The 23995-nt window shown below is 41.1% G+C and overlaps 1 protein-coding gene across 1 annotated transcript in view; it reads right to left on the reverse strand.

Moving 5' to 3' along the window:
* LBR (lamin B receptor) overlaps positions 1-23995 on the reverse strand; it is a 28680-nt gene that overhangs the window by 4132 nt on the left and 553 nt on the right. The window contains exons 2-11 of the mRNA XM_065935538.1: positions 19015-19193; positions 16999-17214; positions 14535-14618; positions 13685-13877; positions 12062-12258; positions 9609-9663; positions 6128-6319; positions 5307-5410; positions 4259-4384; positions 1122-1290 (exon numbers count right to left, since the gene is read on the reverse strand). Coding sequence (XP_065791610.1) covers positions 1122-1290; positions 4259-4384; positions 5307-5410; positions 6128-6319; positions 9609-9663; positions 12062-12258; positions 13685-13877; positions 14535-14618; positions 16999-17214; positions 19015-19179 — 1501 coding nt within the window. The 5' untranslated portion in view covers positions 19180-19193. The remainder of the gene's footprint in view (positions 1-1121; positions 1291-4258; positions 4385-5306; positions 5411-6127; positions 6320-9608; positions 9664-12061; positions 12259-13684; positions 13878-14534; positions 14619-16998; positions 17215-19014; positions 19194-23995) is intronic.

The raw sequence follows: 23995 nt of genomic DNA on the forward strand, positions 1-23995 counted from the left end.
GAGTGTCTTATTTCTTCTGTAAGAGTATAAGCTCTAGGAAGGCAAGACCATCTTCCTATGTTTTCAAGGTACTACCAGAAAAAAATGAATCATTACTAAAACAAAAAAATTTTATTGTTTTTAACAATAATTGTATTATTTTTAAATAAACAGCCTCTTGATGAAAGTGAAAGAGGAGAGTGAAAAAGTTGGCTTAAAGTTCAACATTCACAAAACTAAGATCATGGCATCCAGTTCCATCACTTCATGGCAAATAGATGGGAAAACAGTGCAAACAGTGGCTGACGTTATTTTTTGGGGCTCCAAAATCACTACAGATGGTGACTGCAGCCATGAAATTAAAAGATGCTTACTCCTTGGAAGCTTATGACCAACCTAGACAGCATATTAAAAAGTAGAGACATCACTTTGCCAACAAAGGTCCATCCAGTCAAGGCTATGGTTTTTCCAGTAGTCACGTATGGATATGAGAGTTGGACTGTAAAGAAAGCTGAGCGCCAAAGAATTGATGCTTTTGAACTGTGGTGCAGAAGACTCTTGAGAGTCCCTTGGACTGCAGGGAGATCCAACCAGTCCATCCTAAAGGAGATCAGTCCTGGGTATTCACTAGAAGGACTGATGTTGAAGCTGAAACTCCAATACTTTGGCCACCTGATGCAAAGAGGCCACCTGACTCATCTGAAAAGACCCTGATGCTGGGAAAGATTGAGAGCAGGAGGAGAAGGGGACAACAGAGGATGAGATGGTTGGATGGCATCACTGACTCAATGGACATGAGTTTGAGTAAACTCCGGGAGTTGGTGATAGACAGGGAGGCCTGGCGTGCTGCATTCCATGGGGTCACAGAGTCGGACACGACTGAGCGACTGAACTGAACTGAATAAAATTTAAAACAGGTGTTTTGTTCAAAATGATGTTTAAATAACTACTGAAGGACGAAGTATCCATTCTCCTTACCAGATGCAAGAATTTATGACTCAACTCATCCATCACAGATTATTTCATACTTGAGCTAATCATGGCCATTTAAAAGGGCACGCTGTAAATATGTAGGTACCACAGCACTCAGTACAGACTCAGTACACATTATTTAATACACAGAGACTGAAATTAATACTCACGTTTCAGAGCAATGATTAGAGAAGCCATTGGCCACGACAGTTCATTTGGATGACTGACTAAATAAAAGGCCTGGAAGCTGTAGATGAATGGAACCCACACCAAATCTCCAAAAGCCAGCATGAATCCAAATCCATCATGGATAATGTCCATGGTTGTCAATAATGCTTCCTAAACGGGTACAGAGAAGGGAAAAAATGTTTTAAAGTTTGGGGAGAAAAGCTTCTATGTTTACAGTATTCAAATAAAGTACTAATTTACAGTCAAATTTACAAAAGGCTAAAATAAAGGAAGGTGGTGGTTGTTCAGTCACCCAGTCGTGTCCAACTCTGTGACCCCATGGACTGCAGCACACCAGGCCTCCCAGCCCCTCACCATCTCCAGGAGTTCACTCAAGTTCATATTCGTTGCATCGGTGATGCAGTCCTGCCATCTCATCCTCTAAGATGAGACAGTAGAGCAAACCTAAAACGTTTAAAGGCGGGAGTGGGGATCTGTCTCCCTTGGCACAGGTGTCACACAGCGTCATTCCGCCTCATCCCCTGTCACTCCAGCCACTCCCTCCACGATCCTGAACCACAGAGCTCCCCAGGGCTTTTCCGGCTCCCCGCCTCTGCCGGGAACACCCTCCTCCAACTTCAGCTGAAGCCTGGCCTGCACTGCCTTCCTCAGCCCACCACTCGCTGAAGCCAGCTGACTGTCCTGTAACTCGGCAGCTCTCTCCACTGGACGGGAAGATGCGGGGAGCCCGGGTTTCCTCCTGCCACCGCAGCACCGAGTACAGGCGCACCAGCCTAGCTGATGTTCAGTCACCAAGTTGTGTCCGACTCCTTGTGACCGCAGAGACTGCAGCACGCCAGGCTTCCGAGCCTAACTTCTGATCATAATCTAGCGTGTCAGGCAGCTTGTCCACACTACCCGGCATCACGGGAAACTGCCTGCTTCACTGCTCAGGGTAAGCTAGACCTGAACACACTCTCCTGTGGAGCTGGTTGGCATGAGCCAGAAACCCGCAGGCCCTCAGCTCTGGAAGTGGAGACGGCATCCTGTCTCAGTGCATCCCTAACCTGCCTCAGACTCCAGCACTCAACACTGACCAGAAAAACTAGCAAGTATAATCTCTATTAAAGAATCAATGTTCTAGGATAAAGAAAAAGAGTGGTATCTCCAAAATGCATTTTTTTTTTCTTTTTCCAGAAAGCAAACAAAAAGACCACAGAACAGAAAAATGATTGTCACAGTTTCCGGGCCTGTTGGTTCACCCTCTAGTCAACAAGCCTATTCTTTTGCACCGGGGAGCAGATAAGATAGCACACGAGGGGGGACACAGAGAGGAAGGGCCAAGATACAAACAGCCGGTTCAAGGAGGGGCAGGAAGGACCATCAACCCCACCCAGTGCCCGGGGACTCAGGGCTGCAGGACAGAAGCAGAGGCTCAGAGGAAGGGCCATTTACATTCAAGTTCATAGTCTCCATTGCTCAAGGTGTGCCACGTTAACATGTAGAGGAACTTCTATCACTCAGTCAAATAAGGAAATTATTAAGCATCCACCAACTGAACAGCAGCATGCCAGATACTAAGGAAAACCATAAAATCAAGTCTCTTCTTCAAGAAGCTAACTATAATCTGGCTGAAACAGTGATGACTTATTTAAAAAATAACTTCCCAACTTTAATCCACTACCCCGGGTTAAAAACTGCCTTAAGAGTTTTGCCTTAAGACACAATCATAAAAAAAATTAAAAAAAAGAAAAGACACAATCATTTTTTGTTAATTAACAGAAGTCAATGTTTGTTTCAATCTCTAGAAAATATGAATTTCTAAGTCACTTAAAAAGTGACTTCCATGACAAGACAGAAAACTAGAAGGAAGAATTACTCATCATCAGATAGGAATTAAAAAAAAAAAAATCTCTGAGGAGATAAAGCAACAGAGGAAATATCATATGACTTGTAAAACATATCCTACCATCTTCTGAGCATCTATTTACTACATAATCAAAGAAAGACCTACAACTGGCAAGGTGAAGTGCATTTATAAGAGCTGGTGTTTTTTTTAACTTCAGAAGCATGTTTAATTTTGAGTAGACTTGGAATTTTCAGAGGACTCTGTATCAGATGCTCCCAACATCTTTGCAGTTTCCCAGGCTGAGCCCAGGTCCGCATTTAGTGGTAGGAGCTCAATAAGAGTTCAAATGTGGCTACCTGTACTCGAGGTCTGCTTACCTCCAAGAGGTCCTAATCTCCTCCCAAAGAAAAGGAAGATTATCGATATATCAGTATCAAGTTTTCAAAGTCGCCCTGACTGAGTATGACCAAATAATACAATTTTTCAAAAACATCTTCAAGAAGGACCCTCTCTCAAAATGTCAACAGACTGCCATGAACACTTGCTTTGGAACATGATGATGAAGGACCATCAATTTTGTTTTTAAAATTGAAAGAAAATTTAGAATTTGGAGGAGATGATTACAAAGATAACAGTAGATGATAAAACAGTTGTAGAATAGACCCAAAGAAGATATTGTTTTCAAGAGTAATATATTTAGGTGAGACAGAGACTAGCAAACATTGCCAGTCTTCAAGTAGCCGAAAGAACTGATCCTGTATCAATGCATGAGAAGAGCCACATGTTAAGAAATCAGCGTTATTCAAACTGGTTTCCTCAATGTATTATTTCTGCTTTTATATCCATGTGATTAGAGCTGTTCTTTGTATTCTGAAACACCAACAACAAAACAACTCCTCCAGTATTTAAGAACTAGCTGCTCGTTGGTAATCCAAAAAAGACTATCCTAATTCAATAATAGTATTTGATCCACCCATTTTCATCCATTAGAATCACTAACAAAGTTTTATTTGTATGAATCGGTCACACCCACCAATTCAAGATCCACAGATCTTAAATATCTAGCAGCTGACAGAGCAGCTGATACACACGGACGCCTACCATCTGTTAGAGCTCGCTGTGTGTCAGCTCATTGCGTCACATGGACCCACATTTCATTTAATCTTCATAAGCCGTGGAGGCAGGTTATGTTCTCCTCACCTTGTGTGTAAGTATCTGAGGCTTGGAGGAGTCAAATCACTCACCCACACCCAATGCCATCTGACTCCAAGGCTCTTAAAAATTACTCACCTCATTCCAGAGAGCATCTACCACATACAGGAGCTGGAAACTGTTGACCAAAATCATTGCTAATGATGGAACAGCGCGATTCTGCTCCTTCATCTCAGCCAAAAGCATCACCAGGTTAATGACCACCTAAAACAAAAGGGGCAGGTACAGTTCCCAGAGAGAAAGGTGGTAATTCCCCAGCTGAGAAAGCTGCAGACACACCTCCCTGAGAAGCCATCATCAGTGATGAGACACATCAGCCACAGGAATCCCTTGCTAAGTAAGATGTACTGAGATGGACACTTACTCTGTGGCAATCTTGCCAAAGACACACAACCTACTCCAATCATGAGAAACTGTTGGACTAACCCAAATCTAGGGGCCCTCTTACAAAATGAGTACTCTTCAGAAGTGTCAAAGTCATGAGAGACAAAGAATGACTAAGCAACTGCTACAGACTAGAGGACGCTAAGACCAAATAACAAACAAATGCACTGCCAGGCCCCGAAGAGAATCCTGGAACAGGAAAAGGCCAACAGTGGAAAGACTGGTGAAACTTGAATAAGGTCTATGGATTTAATTAAGACTACTGTAAAAGGTGAATTTGTCATTCTTTTTTTTTTCCCCCTTTTTTAACTGCTATTCTTGATAACTATATTATGGCTCTGTCAGACACCAACACTGGGGAAAGTGGTGTGAAGGAACTCTATTTTTGCAACTTTCATACACGTCTAAAATAAGGTAAAAGTACATTTTTTTTAAAGGAAGAAAAATATATTTTTTCTTCATAAATTCATCTACACTATTATTTTCTTACATAAACACAAACTGATATAGTCAAAATAATATAAACTCTTTTAACATTTAATAACCTATAATAGGACATCTTAACCCTTTGGACTATATTTAAAGTAAGAAAATATTTGAAGCAGACAAATGTATGGAAAGTTATAATTATTCCTAAAAACATACCACCTATAAGCTCACTTCAAAATTGTCTACATTTCTTTCTAAATGCAAGACTAATTTGTACTACTGAATTGAAATTTAAATTAAAAAAAAGACATACCCATCCAATCAATCCAGGACGCAATTCACAAAAGTACTTGAGATCAAAAGTACCAATCCGAGGGTTTAACTCCCGGCCAATGAAGAAATCATAGATGGCATTTCCTAAGAAGGGAAAAGTTTTTATCCAAACGGTATTCCAAACCCAACTATGAGACTTTAAAACTGCACTGCTGTCTACTACCCAGGGTCACAATTCAGTCATCTCCCAGAGCCGGGCAAACAGTCATGGAGGACAGGCAGGGGGTGTCGGTCCCATCTGGAAATATCCCTGCTGCTGCAGGCATGGGATCTATGGGGCCCTGATTCCTGGATTTTGAGGGAACTGGAGTTTTTTTTTAATGTAGACGCACAATTTTTAAAATAAGTCACTTAATTTTTTTTAATGTTCTTAAATACTTTAGGTTAGAATTGACCAATTTATAATCTCTATTATTTGATTTTTTTAAAAAAGGAGATATACTGTTTCAAACAAAATATGTGCCATAAATTGTTATAACACTAATGTTAACTGAAATGCTGTAACTTATTAAAATGTCTTACTGTCATCAAGTGACTAAAAAAGGAAGAAGAAACAAATAGGAAAGCATGAGGGGAGAATCAAATTTTCTTCCTTTTATTTTTCTTAAAATTATTTTTCATCTTTTTTTTTTCCTATTTCTCATCTCTCATCAACTGAAGAAAGAAGAGAATTCTATGAAAGCCTAGAATTGGATGCTGGGGGGGCCAGTGGGGGTGGGAGGGCACGTTCATAGGCACTCATGGGCACGTTCATAGGAGGCACGTTCATAGGAGGCATCCATACAGTCTAAGGCTGCTCACCAGAGCTGGCTGGCGACAGTTCATCCCGGGGCGCTTTCAAAGCCCTGGCATAGAGGTAAACACTCAAGCCCACGGCAAAAACAATGGCTGCAAGTGCAAACTGAAGGAAATGACGGTACACATAATAAAGCTCTACATTCCAGAAGAAACACGCTCCGACGAGTGCAGATGTCAGGATAAAAGCATAGAATCCTTTAAAAAAAAAAAGGGGGGGGGTAAAAAAATTAATGTTAACCCCAGGGTTCACAAGAGATTTATACCATTATAAAATAACGCAACATTATTTTTTAAAGTCTTAGTTTCATTATCCAGGCTAAATACACAAGTACATCAACAAGCAGTGCCCCTGAGGTTAGCCGTCTTCAATATAGATGCTACATCTCCCATACATACTTATAGTATGTTAACTAATAACATAATTATTAATAATAATAACATATTTTTCATTGTGAATAGTCATCTGCTTTTAATTAAGAGAGAGCTGAAAAGAGGTGCACCAAAATTTACCATAAAAGAACCTCAAAATTCACATGGTCCAAACGCTCAGGCCTGAAGTCAAATGGCTAATTACTGACAGAGCTGGGCCAAACATACATTTTAAAGCCCTAGGGTAATCTTGGTTATAAATTATGAATATTTTACCTGAAATAACTTATCGATATTGATCTCAAAGGACCCTGAATCGTACTCTATCTCCCAAACACAGACCTCAAGAGCCTGCCCTCAGAGAAGAGACCCCAACACGAATGCCCCCTAGAGGGCCAGGCAGGAGCCTGAGGGGACCGGCGGGCTGGAGACACCAGGAAGGGACTCTGGGGCCCAGAGACAAAGTTCATTCCAAAGTAAAAGAACCCACGAGGCCCCACGAGAGGAACCCCTGTTCTGAGCTAGCCCTGGTACAGCTCAACAGAGAGGCTGAGTGTCTGCTTTTTCTTCTGACCCAAGGAATAGTTTTCCTTTCAGGAGTCGAGTGTCTGCAAAAACTGTCCTCTAAGTCGTCAAATCGCATTTGGATAAAAACAGTCTAACACAGAAAAGAGGTAGATACTATAAGAATTCTGAAAGGGGGGTGGGAGGAGAGTTTAGGAGGAAGGGGACACATGGAGGCCTATGGCCAATTCATGTTGACGGATGGCAAAAACTATCGCAATATTGTAAAGCAATTATCCTCCAATTAAAACAAATTTTTTAAAAAATTAAAAAAAAAAAGAATTCTGAAACCAAAGTTTTTGTAAAGTAAAACCATTATATCTAATTAACTATTTAAATTCATGTTTTCCAAATATCATGTTTACTCTAAAGAGTAACTTTGTAAAACATTCATTTAATGCTCATAAAATTTATGAATATTAAAAAGAATGGTAGATGAAGCAGTTTCTTGCTCTTGCTCTCTCACCTATATGGATTAAATTACTCAAAACATCTTAGGACTCCCCTTAGTTTATAATGGTAAAATCTTATAATACTAGAGTGAGAGTAATCAGATGAGGAAATTTTAAAAAAAGGTTCAAGCAACTGCTCCAGCCACTGCCTGCATGCTCTGCCAGCTCCAAGCCCAGGACTACTGTGCTCAGCCTGGGAGGAGCCGTGCCTTCAAAGGGAAGCAAAAACAGAAAAGAAGAGCACCCAGAAGTAAATGGGTACCTAGAGAGAAGCCCACAAAACACAAACAGTGACAGACCTGATGGCAAGAAGTGAACACCACCCCAGCCCTCCCCAGATTCAGCCTCACCGGGGAAATGAGGCATAGGAGAGAAGGTGTGTCGGAGATTCTAACCCTGGTTCCAGAAGCAAGGAATTTGGTAAAAGTAAACGAAATATCTGACAGGAGCAGCAAAAAAGTGTTAAGCAACCACCATGGGTCAGGTGCTGAGCTAGGCTCGATGCTTTACACACTTGGCACAAGAGGCACCTAGAGTATCGCTGGCTTCCCCTCTGAAGCCCAGCAGAGGGATTTCCGATACAGTGGATGCTAGGTGAGCCACTGAAAACAGCAGCCACAGTCAGACAGGTGAGAAGTGACAGGATTAAAACAGTCCAAGAATTAAAATTTATAATAATAATTCCCAAGGAAAGGAAAACAGTCTACTCAGTCTAGTTAAAATGGAAAATCATTTAAGGATAACCACACTATATATCCCTGGAGGAGGGCATGGCAACTCACTCCAGTATTCTTGCCTGGAGAGTCCCCATGGACAGAGGAGCCTGGTGGGCTACAGCCCATGGGGTCGCAAAGAGTCAGACACGACTGAGCGACTGAGCACAGAGCAGCACACTATATATACATTTATTTCTTAAGTTAATGAAACTTCATCAGTCTTTACACAGCAAAGGTGGGTTGATCCTCTTCCTCAGCTCACACTCTGACCGCAGGAGGGGCTGGATCAAGACAGACAAGGCCCTCTTATTGAGATGTTCAGTGAGACTTCCACTCCATCCACTCAGAGCTCCCACGAAAGAGCGCCTCCTACAGGCCAGTCACTCTGCTGACACGGAGGGTACCACAAAGACACAGCCAAGTCCCAGCCACAAGCCACCTTCTCATGGGGAGACCCCCGTGAACAGACAAGCACGCTGATGTCTGGAGGGCCTATCACAGAGGAAAATAAGGCAGGGCAAAGCAAAGAAAGGGACCTGAGGGCTTCTCTGAGCAGAGAGACATCAGAGATGAGGCAGCTGACCCTGGGGGAAGTTTTCCAGGCAAAAGCACTGAGACTACAGCCTAGAGATGGCCCACAGGCCACTGGCCGGAGCAAATGAGCAAGAACTCCCAAGAGCAGGCGTGGCCAGGAAGTCCACATCAGAGTAGGACTTCACTACATGGAGATGACTCAGGATGATAAAATGCTTATGCAAAACTGCTTCAGTGAATGATAAATGCTATTAAGAAAATAAAACCGGGGCGCCCCTGGTGGTCCAGTGGTTAAGAATCCAACCTGGAATGCAAGGGACGCCACCAGTTTGATACCTGGTCCAGGAAGATCCCATATGCCGCAGAACAACTAAGCCCATACACCATGGCTACTGAGCCTGCATGCCTAGCGCCTGGGATCTGCAACTCCTGAGTTCACTCATTACAACAAGTACTGAAGTCCACACACCTAGAGCCTGTGCTCCAAACAAGAGAAGCCACTGCAATGAGAAGCCTATGCACCGCAAAGAGAGTAGGCCCTGCTCACTGCAACTAGAGAAAGCCTGCGGGCAGGAACAAAGACCCACCACAGTCAAAAATAAATAAGCAAATAAAAAGAGGATAAAACTGGAGAGGGAAAGAGTGACTGAGGGGCTTGTTACTCTACACAGCATAATTTTGACATACTGGCTGCAGGTATGAGCAGTTTATTTGCATGCCCTTTAGACTACTAAGAAATAATTTACTTTTTACTGCTCTGGTGCAATCAGCTTTGATAGTTTCAAAGAGTACAGCACCCAAAAGTCTGTGCTATCAAGTCATTAATTTGAGTCTTAAAAAAAAAATTACCATTTAATCTGTACTTGAGTCTTCTTCCATCAGTAAGAGGTGTTCCTTCTACAACCTTAAAAGAAAAGTTTTGTTTTTTAATTAAAAAATTTAAAAAGCACATCACTTTACCATGTGTGTGTGTGTATGTCTTATAAAATCACCTAAATTTCAATATGCCCAACAAAGAGGATCATCTTTTGGTGGGAAAGTTTAGTAACAAGTTTCAAAAATCTTTGCAGCATGCCCTTTGGTGAAGTAATTCTACCTTCAGGAGTTTATCTCAAATACAAATCTAGTAGTGACTTCTCTGTGTACTCAAGACTATTGCAATAACCACCCTCCCCCAACCATCCCATGTCCCACCACAAGACTAGATGTGTTTTCAAAAACCTGTACATCTAGTTGATCTCTAGCTCAAAATTCTTCAATGACTCCCCACTGCTTACAAAGTGGAGTACAACTCCAGCACCTCACATTTGTGCAGTCCTTTCAATCAGGTTCAACCCCACTCACCCAGTTCACTGTGGCCCATGTATTTGATGGCAGGAACTCATACACTTACTTGTTCTGCTATTTATAAATATATGCTCACCCAGTTATTCAATCATTTCATGTGATTCTTTTATCTCCAGTAAGAGACAGTAAGCATGTTCACTGGACCATACTATCCCTTCATCTGGATCACCCAGAGCATCCCCATATAAAAGGTACTCAAGAAACACACTTGAATGGGATGAGTTAAAAAGTTCACTTGCCCAGTGGCAACTAAATTTTAGTTCCCAAAATATTCAGAAACAGTGCAATTCATTATAAATTGTAAAATACTAATATGGTATCATTTGTCTTCAGCCAAACTACTATACTCTTTCATTAATTATGAAAGGGAACCCAGTAGAAATGTAATATCTGTTTGAGAACACAGGATTAGCAAAACCACATGCTAATTTCAAATGATTCTTATCTATTAAAGGTATCTAACAACTCCTGTGTTGGGTTTTAGTCTGTGAAATATATATGTGTGTGTGTGTGTGTGTGTGTATATATATAGAGAAATATATTATATATATTATATATTTCTTTAGAAATATATATTTATATATTATATGTTTAAATTATATATATTATATATTTCTATATATTTCTAATATATTTCTAAATATATTTCTAAATATATATTTCTAAATATTTAGAAATATATATTTAGAAATAATAAATATTTAGAAAAATTTAGAAATAATATTTCTAAATATTTAGAAATATATAAATATATATGCTGCTGCTACTGCTGTGTCACTTCAGTCATGTCCAACTCTGTGCAATCCCATAGACGGCAGCCCACCAGGCTCCCCCGTCCCTGGGATTCTCCAGGCAAGAACACTGGAGTGGGGTGCCACTGCCTTCTCCAATGCAGGAAAGTGAAAAGTGAAAGTGAAGTCGTTCAGTCTGTCCGACTCTTAGCGACCCCAAGGACTGCAGCCTACCAGGCTTCTCTATCCATGGGATTTTCCAGGCAAGAGTACTGGAGTGGAGTGCCATCGCCTTCTCCGAGATATATATATATATATTTATTTATTTATTTATTTACTTATAAATAAATAAATATATATAAACCCCATCAAAACTGCTTTTCTCAAAAAATATTATCTAGTTGACCTCACTTTACCTAAGTTTATCTGAAATTGTGGTTTTTACTGTAGAGTCTTATTACAAAAATACCTGAAAATTCACATCACAAGAATCCTCTCTAGGGCCAATGTTATGGTGAGGTATCAAAGTATTTAAAGGTTGCAGCTCTAGCCTCCTATCACTGGCATTCTCCAATCCCAATAAAACTGATCCTTTCATTTAGACAGTTGGCAAACTTGCAAAGCCCTAAGAATAAGATCTTTAAATGAATTATTTATTCATTAAGGAATCTCATGTTCTTTTAAATATATCCAAGTAGAGGATCCTACTGAAAGAAAAAAAAAAAGACTATACTCAGCACTGAGGACAAGTTTTACAAACACTGCATGAGTTTGAAGAGAACATTCAATGGTCCAGATGACAAATTTCTGGGATGAAAATTAGAAAACTCCTCATATTTTAAAAAGTAAAAGAAGCGGACTAAAGTCCATTGAGCTCAGTAGCTTATCAACTGATAATTTAAAACTCTGCACATGAAATGACATATAGTGAGAGGAAACTTTTTTCTTCCCCAGCAACCTCTGCTATTACTCAGGCTATTTTGCTTTTCTATTTGGTTTGGAAAGTTACACAAGAACCGTTAATCAGATTCTTAAAGTTCTGCTTGATAAGCAAGTGTTACAGAACACAAAGAGTAAAGGTTTAACAAACTAAAATTTCCAAACTTGGGTGGTTATGACCATCGGCAACTTTTAACCTTAAAACTACTTTCAATATCTTCACATAAACATGGGAGTGAAAGGAAGACCATCTCATTACACTACACCCCAATAATACAACCTTACCTTTCCAATTGGCAGTAAGTGGAACAGAGCCTGAAGAAAAAACCAGAGGAGGTAGGCCCCAAAGACTCTGGTTTCCCATAAATCACCCAAAGCTGGCAGTGGAGGTGGGAAATTCAGAAGACTGGGCTCTTTCTGTTTACACATCAACAGCAACAGGAAGAGGAAGGCCGGCAGGCCAAGCATGATGAGAAAAACACCTGTAAATAATCAGTGAACATTCAAGGCTCTTATTTCAATCCAGGCTAGTTTGTTTGTTTTTTTTTTTTTTTTTCCAAGAATCACTTGAGTTTCTAGTGAAGGTCAGAACTCAAGTCTGGCTAGCTGTTTGAAGCCAATGTCTAATGCCCCATGAGACAGTCCTCATGTCCACGTGTTACATCTTCTGGGAAAGCAACCATGGGCATAAAAGTGGTAAAAAAAAAAACCACACACCCCTAGCACTGAAGAGCTAGATTCCACCTCAGAAACCAACTTCTAAAACATTCAAAATCCAACCACAATGGGAGTAAATATGTTGAGATTCCAGCAATCTGAAGACTGGAACATCTAAAAACCATCTATCGGTCTAATCTTTAAAAAACAAAAAACTTTATATTCCTAAGTCTCTAACAATTAAAACAGTATCACATTCAGGGTTTCCCTCGTGCCTCAGCAGTAAAGAATCCTCCTGTCAATGCCGGGGACGTGGGTTCAATCCCTGATCTGGGAAGATCCCACATGCCACAGGACTACAGCCTATGCCCCAAAGCCCTGGAGCTGCAACTACTGAAGTCCATGCCCCTCGAGCCCGCACTCCGCAGCAAGAGAAGCCACAGCAAAGAGAAACCCAAGCATGGCAGCAAAGACCTGCCCCTGCCCACCACAACCAGAGGAAAGTCTGCACAGTGATGAAGACCCAGCAGGGCCAAAAATAAATGAGTAAAATTATTTTAAAAAAACAAACAAAAACCAGTACCACATTTATGTAGCATGCACGCAGACTGTTAAGCAATGTTAGACACCATCTAGAGTTATAACTTATAAAATACAAAGGAGTTAAGCCATGCAGAATTTTGAATCATTTGACCAAGAAGTCCTTTCTTGATATAACCTCATAAAACCTCACCAACTCCACCCACTTAATAACTCCAAGCCTCTGAACACTTCAGATCTTTGACCCTCAAAAGCAACCTGTCTAGCAGGTAAGGGAGACACCATGACCCCATTGGAAACATACAGCTTATTCCCAGTGTTACTGCCAAGCCAGGCCCTGGTACCATGGTCTGATTATTAGCAGATTTCCCAATCACCGATCGTTCACTGTCCTTCCTACATACAACTATCATGCCAACCTTCCCTTCGTCACTTTACACTTCTTTGCTCAAAACCTATTAAAAGATCACTAAAAGTTTTACATACAGCCACAAGGGCACCCTTTCTCCTCTATGATAACTCTCCAAAATGCTCCCAATCAGGCCTTTGCACCTGTTGTTCCTTCTAAGTGAAAATTCTTCCCAGGCTCCTACCAGGCTCACTACCTGGCTGCCTGCAGTTTTCTTCAGAGAAACGCCTTTCCTGCTCACTTTATAGCAATGACCACTCACCCACCCCACCTGCCCTCCCCAGGCTGATTCTGATGCCTACCAGGTACTCCTCCAAACTCTAAGTCCTTCGACTGTGTGGCTGTCACTTCAGAGGTTCTCAACAACGCAGGTCTTTTTGTGACAACTTGTTCTTCCTTCAAATCTACTTTTTTTAATGTGATCTCTTCTCTTCTTGCACGAAGGCTATACTGTGTAGGTACATAACTACTCTCTTGTGACAAATGGAATTTTTCCTATTTAAAAAATAAAAAGTATTAAATATCTATAGTCAATAAGTATCATGAATGCTACCACATTAACTAATTCAGTATCTTAATATAGCTATATAAACTAATAAATTTGTTAAATTATATTCAGTCTTTTTTTTTTAACTTTTTATTTTGTGTTGGGGTACAGCCGATTAACAATGTTGTGATAGTTTCAGGTGAACAGTGAAGGGACTCAGCCATACATATACATGTATCCATTCTCCCCCAAACTCCCCTCCCGTCCAGGCTGCCACATAACCCTGAGCGGAGTTCCATGTGCTATACGGTAATAGGTCCTTGTTTGTTAACCATTTTAAATATAGGGTGTACCTGTCCATCCCAAATATCCTGTCCCCTGGGCAATCACAAGTTCATTCTCTAAATCTGTGAGTCTCTTTCTGTTTTGTAATTAAGTTCCTTTGTATCATTTCTTTTTAGATTCCATACATAAGGGATGTCATACGATATTTCTCCTCTGACTGACTTCATTCAGTATGACAATCTCAATGTTCAATCTTAATTTAAGGACAGAATTTTAGAAAAGATTCTAGGAAACATGATAGTTTTCAATGTGCTTCTTTAGAGAAAGTCACTTTAACAAAGAAAAAAACTGCCCAAGAGGAGAAATGAACCATTTCATACCTGCGCGTTTTTGTGAGGTAGATCATTCCTCTCGATGCGCTCAGGCTCCCCATTATATCTGTTGATGCTATTTCCAAATGGCTTCTAAATTGAAGAATATAAAACATTTTAACCATAAGAATGGTAATTTGGCAAAAGGGAACATGATGGTAAAAATTCAGTATTGTGAAACCAAGCAATAAAACCAATCAAAGATTTTCACAGCCTGAACTCAAGAATTTCAGCCTACTTTTGCTAAAAATGAAATGGAATAGAATTGACTAGAATTTCCCAATCTTCAAAAGATTGGCTCTGAGAGGTTTCTATTGCGTTGACCAAAGAGTTCATTTAGATTTTTCTGTAATATAACATCTTTCATAGAATGTTTCATCTTTTAATCAAAATTAGACTAAATCTTATAATTTCATTATTCAATAACAGATGCTCTAAATAATAGGAAATGAAGAAATAATGGGTACTTAGAGTGCTACTAGTAATCTGTGAACTGTCTGTTTTCTCAATTTCATCTACCACATTTTTCTTTAACCTTACATTTTCTCTCCCTAATTCTCTTTTCTCAACTCAGTCTCTTTCCCTGAATGTCATTCTCTTTAAGCAGTGGAAGGAATTTCTTATTGATGGTACAAAGGAAGGACTTAAATTTACAAAACATTTTTCAGCAATGTATGGCTGAAATCTGTAACTTTGCTCCTTTAAAGTCATAGACAGATTATACTGCTAATAAAGCAATAGGAGGAAAACAAATTTAAAAAATAAATATATCCTTTGAGGGGCTAGCTATCAGAAGACAACATTAATAGAGGACCAAGTTCTAGCTCAAATCAAGGTCTAACTGAGCAGTGACAGCATTCAACATATACTCGAGTTTATCAAAGTGCCAATAAGCCACTTAGCAGTGGTTTTGCAAATGTCCAATATGTAATCCACAGCAACCACAAGTGTAATCCTGTAACACCGCTAGTCAGCTGACCCTAAACTGTAATGACGGCAAATTGACAGGGTATCCACACTGAGGCAAAGTATGTAAATATCACAATCAGGAGTCCAAAAGAACAAGGATGACATGATGTCAAAGCTACGTGCAGTCTAAGTACGGTCTTACATCACACCATCGTCAACTCAGCAATGAGTCCATGGTGAGCCCAGGGCTCAACTGGTGAGGAGCAAAGCTAGTCTGTAGCTCTTGGGTCACCAGGACTATAAGGAAGTTACACTGTAAAAAATATAGTGGTCATTAGAAGCTAAAAATGACATGTGACAGAAAGCATACAACATTTGCTCCTTACCCTGAGTTATCTGACTAGTAAAGAGAGCCGCTAACAAGGTTCAAACTCACTAGTAATCATCAAAACGCAATTTAAAACAGTGAGATGAAAATCTCTGATGATCATATTGGCCAAAAAAAAAAAACAAACTAATAACTATTATACTCAGAATGAGAAAATAGTCATTCATACCCTACTTGAACTGGTATAAACTCTCTTGAAACAATTTGGCAATATGCAATAAAAGCCTCAAATCTACTCTGTCCATCTGACAGAGCAGTTCCACTTATAAGATTTTATCCTAAGGATATAACAGATGTGTAAGAATATTTGTTTATAATAATGAAAATTTAAAAGAAAAAAAGCTAAATGCCTATCAACAAGGGTGCTAACAATTATGTTACCTCCATACAATTTATAGTAAATCCAAACAATACTGTACAACAACAAAAGTGATGTAGGAAAATATAATAGGCGGTTATTTGCAATATCTTGAAATTTTTAAATCTGACTACAAAACACTATGTAATAATTCAATTTTTTAAAGTTATTAAAAATCTGTGTGCATTTTATCCAGGAAAGAGGTAACATTAAGTGAAGAGAGTAAACAATGAAATTTATTCAATTCTGTTTACTTGTAATTTTGATTTGGTCTATGATCCAAAACATTCATTGTGCAAGGTCCTATAGGTTCTGCATACCCTAATATTTCCAACCTTGAACTGTGAAAGTAATTCAATTAAAAGTGTCATCTTTGAGTACAGAAGGTAATTAAGTACAGTGATGCTAAACAAGAATGTTTTTATACCATGTATTATGTCTCATTCTTTTCATTTTTTAAATTTCTTTGTCTCATTATTTTCTACGTGAACTTTAATTACTATAAAAACTTAGTTCAATCTATAATTAACATCTATTTAAAATTTAAACACTGCTTTTTTTCTTTTAAAACCACAATATTAAGTAACACTCAAAACTTAAAAACGTTCTTTTTCATGACACTTAAAAGCATTATACCTTCTATTCTTCCAAACATTCATTTTCTAACGTAACCTTTCTAAGTCATCACCTTAGATTTAACGTTTCCCTGACATTTTAATATTATTAACTGCAGATCACACACGGACATATATAGGGGAAGACGTGATCTGGGCAGACTAAACGCTGTGTGAGGCTGGAGGGCTCCCAAAAACACGCACCAGCACCAGCGGAGTCAGCTTAACTTCCAACATGTCCTTCCTGGCTTCCTTCCTTGCTTCCTTCAGGTCAGCCTGGTACGATGCTGAGGCGGATCGGCGGGAACCTTTCGGGGGCCGGCCAGGGGACCGGGAGCGAGACCTCGAGCGGCTCCCCCGGCGTCTGGAGGGAGAACTAGAAGTCGAGCCACTTTTCCTTTGCCTGAAGGAGGTTAAAGGCTAGAGAGGGAGGAGAAGGCAGAGCTTCAGCGTTTAAGTCATAACACATGCAGACCCACACTGCAAGAAGGGGGCAATGGCGGTGATCGGCACCAGTGCTTCTAAAGTCCCTTCAGGAGCTCATGGGAGCAGAGCATCCATCCAATGAGGCCAATGACAACTGCGGCAACAACCCGTCTCTCCTGAGACCAAGGCAGCCTTTCCACTCCTAACTCTCCTTTGACGGTACTGCCATGAAATGCATATTCTAAATCAAGTAGCTGTATGTTGTCCCAATAACATATACAAGAGATACAATAACACTGACTCAGACTGAGATGGGAACTTCCCTGGCGGTCCAGTGGTTCAGACTTTGTCCCTTCTGATTCAGGGGGTTTTGATCCCGGACGGGGAGTTAAGATCCCACATGCCTTGAGGCCAAAAAACCGTAACATAAACAGAAGCAATATGGTAACAAATTCAATAAAGACTTCTAAAAATGGTCCACATCAAAAAAAGAAAAGAAAATCTTTAAAGAAAAAAAAGACCGAGATGATGGGACAAAAGAAAACAGCACACAAACAATAATAAGAAAATCAGTCCCACGTTTCACTCCAAACAGTCAGATTTTTGAAAAAAGTCCAAGACTGGGTCACTTCGTAATGTTTTTACCCTGCCCTAACCCACTCCAAATGTGTCCAGGGATCTAGACCTCAAGGAAGGCAAACTACCTCCCAGTCCAAATCCCTCCCACCCACTCTGTGTGGCCCCGGAGCTGAGACTGGCTTTACAGTTCTTAAATGACGGCAAACAAACTCAAAAGAAGAATGATACTTGGTGGCACATGACGATTATCTGAAATTCAAAGTTCAGCATCTGTGAACAAAATCTCATTGAGACACTGCCACGCCCAGGCCTGCTCTCACACTGTATGAACTACACGTCCCGCAGTGCCTCAGACATCTGCAACCTGTCCTTTTACTCAAAACCGCCACAGGCCACTGTCTACAGCATTTGAACTGCGGTCCACAGGCCGTGGGCTCGAGATGGGTTACCGATCTGAGACAAGGAATGAAATTGAGAAGTGGGTAGAAATTTTTATAGCATTTTGACCAAGTAATTTTACGTCTATTGAATCTGAGAATTAAAAGTCAAGGCTTTTATTTTGTACATTTTTTTCCCATTTGCCTAGTAATTATGATATATTAATAAGTACTTATATACATGGATCAGATATTTTCAAGCTCAGGTCCTCACCAGATAGGTTGAGAAGCCCTGGGCTCAAAACCAATTAATGTCACTCTCCTGATTAAATCTCAGTGTCTAGGATAAAGCCCAAACCCCTCCAGTTCTGGTTCCTTCTTAACCCTCCTCTGGCCCTTGTCCACCACACCCTTTCAGCATTGGTTGTCTGTGTCCACCCCCACCCAAGCCTTAGGCACACAACCCACTGTGGAAGCCCCTGGCCCCATCACCTGAGTTTCTCAGATATGTCCTCAGCACTCAGCTCTGAAAGCCTGCCCCAAAACCCCATGCCCTTCCCTATTCTTGTTATGCCCCAGTACCACCCACGACAAACTCGCAGAGTGGCAGAGTGCATTAAACCAGGGACAGGGCAATCTACGGGTCTGACTTCAGCAGACTGGGAGCTTCTGAGGAACACAGCACCATGGCTCATTCACACACTTCCAGAGCCAAAACCAGGACAGGACCCAAAGGAGGAGTGTGAGAGCCAGACCTGACTGCTCTAAGCTTAAAAACCACACCTACCGTGATTTCCCAATTATTATAAGCATGGTCCATAAACCAAAGAGCGCTTACCTTGATATCACTCTCTTTCAATTCAAGTTCAGTTCCATCTTTGTATTTCACGTTATAAAGCTGGGAGTTGCTGTCATGGCTCAGAATTTCTACTTCATAATAAAGCGAACTCCCAGGCCATCGACCTCTTACCACCTCACCGTCGGCAAATTTCCTACTTGGCATTTTCAAAAATCTGTCTGAATAGTTAAAAAAAAAAAGAGTCTGAGCATATACACATTTGTCTTTTCTCACAGATTAAACACAAAAATACAGCTTTCCAAAATGTTTAACAGGTCAAGACTTTCGGGCTAGAGAAGCCTCTGGAGGAAAGTGTATAATTCCTGTTTTACAGTTGAAGCTTAAATATGTTAGCTGTTTTGTCCAAGGCACAGAAAGAGATGACATGAAGCAGCAGAGCCAGGACATACAGGTTGTTCTCTCCTCCACACCAGATTTCACTGGAAATCACTCTACACACAGCAGTGGCCCCGAGGACTAAATATGACAAAACATAAAGGCTCAAATGATTTGCACCATGGAAAACACTGCCCACCCACAGTGACCACGCTTCTTTAATGAGCGAGGCACAATCTCACAAAGTGTGCATATTTTCTGATTTATAAATCTACATCAACTGTAGTTCCCCCCTTATCCGAGAGGGATATATTCTAAGACCTCCAGGCATCCCCAATGGATGCCTGAAACCACAGACAGTACAGAGCCCCATATATACTATGTGGATATATACTATAGTCCCATATATACTACACATGCATACCTATGATAAAGTTTAATTTATAAATTAGGCACCATAAGAGGTTAACAACAATAACTATCAATAGGACAAATATAGAACAATTGATCCTTGAGAGTCCCTTGGACTGCAAGGAGATCAAACTAGTCAATCCTAAAGGAAATCAACCCTGAATATTCACTGGAAGGACTGATGCTGAAGCTGAAGTTCCAAGACTTCGGCTACCTGATGCGAAGAACTCACTCATTTGAAAAGACCCTGATGCTGGGAAAGATTGAAGGTGGGAGAAGAGGATGACAGAGGACGAGATGGTTGGATGGCATCACCAGCTCAATGGATGTGAGTTTGAGCAAATTCCAAGAGATGGTGAAGGACAGGATGTCTGGCGTGCTGCAGTCCACGGGGTTGCAAAGAGTTGGACACGACTGAGCAACTGAACAGCAAAAACTTTAATAGAAGTCATATGAAAGTGGACGATCTCTCAAAATATCTTATTGCACAAACTTAATGCCTTTTCCATCTTAACTAAGCACTTAATTGTGCACTATGGCTGACAGCTTTTGCAGTTTGAGGTACAAGAGCAAAATGGATGCATTTCTTTTTCCTTCTTAACAATTTCACAATAGATTTGTTCTTATCGTAGGTCTTAGCAACCTCAGCATATGATTCTTTTTCCTTTCCCTACTAAGCCAAGAATTTTCACCCCTTCACTTAAAAGAAACACTGTATGGCTTCTCTTTGGCATAATCTGAATTGCCAACATCACTACCCTTGTGCTTTGGGGTATATATATATATATGTAAAATTGGGGTCACTTGAATGCAAGCACTGTGATACCTCAACAGCTGACCTGGTAACTAAGACGGCTACTAAGTGACTAATAGGATGGATGCGCTGGACAAAGGACGATTCACATCCCAGGCTGGATGACGAGGGACGGCAAGAGATTTCATGAACTGTTTATTTCTGGAATTTCCCATTTAATACTATTGAACCACAGGTGACCACAGGTAACTGAAACCTCAGAAAGTGAAACTATGGATAAAGAGGGATGACTGTCTTTAAGGATGTAGGCTTTAAGGATGTATCATCTAAACAAATTACCTTTATTACAAACAGTAAACTATGAGACAGACTAGGAAAATCAAGGTTGTATAATTAACATTATATAACCTACCAAGAGTGAGAAAAATAACTTCAAATCGAAAATGAAGAGCAAATTTGGGGTTTTCACAAATCTTTCAAGGCTTACAGCTGAAGTCTCAAATGTATACCAAGTAATTCTGCCAACCACATAACTAGGTCAGTATCCTAGCTCTTTTTTCAAATGCCTACAGCAAACATCAACCTCCAGTTATAGCCTTTTCCAGTGAACCAAAGCACAGCCCATGAAGCCTGGTATAAGAACAACACCCTAAGAAACCACAAGCAATCTGCAGGAATTGCCACTTACATGAGACCTGTTTGCTACTTTTTTTCAAACATCGACTGATTGCTGGGTGCCTCTAGCTCTTAGGTAGTAAGAGCTTCTCCCTCGATGGACCAGCAGATTCACATTTCCACAGGACAAAACCAGCTCCTCCTAACATCTCCAACACCAACTGAACAAGCTAGGCCCTCTGAAGAAGGCAGTATGAAAAATCTCTCCTTGCATCACCTTCATCCCCGAAATAGCCTCTGGGCATACAAATATACATTCCTCACTCGGCTCCAGTCAAGAGCTGATTACACAACAATACCAACATCAGAACTTCTGAAGACTCTCCAGAATTAAGGAAGGAGAAAGTCACATTATCACACCCCTCCTGAGAAAAAGTCTTTCCCAAGCATCACATTTCTTCCCTGTTAATCATCTGAGAGGCAAACTTCACAAGCTTCACTTGTTTAGATAGATAGGAGCTAGGTGGGTAGATGAAAGAAGACACAAAGACTTAGGTGGTGATTAGAGGATGTCAGTCCATTTGCATGTTAGGTACAAGACACCTACCTGAGATAGCATTACTGGGGTAATGAAGGGGTTTGGGCTGGGGGCGGGGCGGGGGAAGCAAGGACAAGGAGCCCAAATGCTCTGAGGATGAAGTCCCACCTGGCTGAGAAGTCACGTGAGGGGAACTTGAAAAAAAGAAGGTGGTGGACACCTTGGGACCCGGAGGAGGGGCACAAAAAAGGAAGGTGACAACAGCAAGTTTTGCCTATTTCAACATTTAGCTCCAAACCTCCAAACACTAAGAAAGAGGAAGGAAATGTGCCCTCTTCTCTCTTCTCTTATGCCCCTTCCTTCTTCTCAGACCCCTTAAAATCAAACCTCTGTTATCAGTACTAGTTCTCTGATGTCAATTGACCAGGGTTGGCAGAAGGCAATCACATCTTTCTACATGAAGATGTTATTCTAGTTTCAAATAACTCTTTATTAACTTTTGAAACAGTCCCTCGGGAATTAAGGGCTGCATGTGTGTGTGCTAAGTCACTTCAGTAATGTACGACTCTGTGCGACCCATGGACTGTAGCCTGCCTCTATCCGTGGGATTCTCCAGGCAAGAAGACTGTAGTGGGTTGCTATGCCCTTCTCCAGGGGATCTTCCCAACCCGGGGCTCGAACCCAGGTCTCTTATGTCTCCTGCATTGACAGGCAGGTTCTTTACCACTAGCGAAAATCCCTTGAGCAGATTCTGTCCCTTTTCGGAAACTGTATTGCACAGATACCACATACACAGTATCTATCCAATACTGGTCATAGGTCAATTCCAAAGAGGTTTTTGTGTTATCAATCAACTATTTGGGGTTAAACAAATTAAGATATCTCCTGTGTATCTGTTAGGTCTCTAAAATTAACTTTAAAAAAAGAATTAGGAATAGCAATCTTTCATATGGTGGTTGAAAAAGGAAAACAAAGGGGGGACAAACCAGCATTCTTCTCAGGAGACCGCTATCTCAAACACAAATGTTGCAAAAGATGAAACCACCACCATTATGATGGTACACCTCCACTTTGCAGGAGTATCGCACAGTGCATCACATCCTAACCCTGCAGGAGTAACGAGGCAGGTAGGACAGAAAAGCCCCAGGACATTCATGCCTGTCACCGTACCATCACTCAAAAGATAGGCGTCCCTCGAAAGTGAGGTTTTTAGCCAAGTATGTCTGCAAAGAAAGATTCTGTTTACTGAACACAATGACTTCATCCCCCCATTAGCAGTGGAAACATGGGGACCCTCAGGCTTTTCTCTATTAAGCCACACGCTTGCTAACTTCAGTGTCAGTTGGCACTGGAATCCTTACACATTTTGGCTCCAATATGTTACTGTTTATCAGCACAACAGAATGTGCTATTCCCTGCTGATCACATCTTCGGTCTTTCTTCACTTTCCCAAATCAGTCTAAACATGGCAAAGAAAGGGAAGAGCAAATGAAGTCTCACGGCTTCCCTCTTCAACACCTGCACCCAAGGCTGGCCTACCCGGCAAAACCCAAACAGGAACCCCTGGCCTAGCTCCTGCCCCGGCCGCAGGGTAACGAAGAAACTGCCATCTTCCTGGTTGCACAGGCAGAATGGCCCCACTATCGTCCTAAGCAAAATAAAGAACTGAAGGAGCAATAATTTCCCTCCTACTCACTCTTTCCCCTCCTCCCTAGACAGCTCTCAGAAACCAAACTTAAATTGGACTTGGTGCTCTTATCTAAATTAGCCCGCACACACCCATCCTTTCCTCCACGGCAGTTACAACGGTGTCTTTACAGATGTGCACGTATTTATTTGCAAGGTCCCTGAGGGCTGGGACCAGAAGCATGGGTCTAGGTGGGGTCCGGCCGGGTGCAGGCTCTTCCACACATCAGGTGAGCAAGTTCACTTGCTCCGGGCTGAACCCTTGAATCGTCCACGCGCTGTCCAATGTATCTACTGGGTCATTCTGAGTATCAACAGCCTGATTCCCGTTCAGACCGCCTAATTATTTTGGTGAACCGCCTGGAACCAGGCCCTTTGCAATCAGGAACTTATTTTTTTTTTAACCCTTAAAAAGATATATTAAAAAGAAAGGGGGAAAAAGGATCGAGCTTTAGCAGGAGCACGCAAACCTGTCTAACTACTCGTTTTTTGAGTGCGCAGAAATACCGGGCGGGGGAATGCAATGCATGCAGCCAGCCGTGGAAGTCGCCAGAGACGGCCACGACCCTCCAGGTCAGTGATAACCACCGACAATTAAAGTCAACTTGGCAACCCCACTTCCCCGTCCGCCAGGCTGCCGC

This window comes from Muntiacus reevesi, chromosome 5 (assembly GCF_963930625.1).
Source record: "Muntiacus reevesi chromosome 5, mMunRee1.1, whole genome shotgun sequence".
Classification (NCBI taxonomy): domain Eukaryota; kingdom Metazoa; phylum Chordata; class Mammalia; order Artiodactyla; family Cervidae; genus Muntiacus; species Muntiacus reevesi.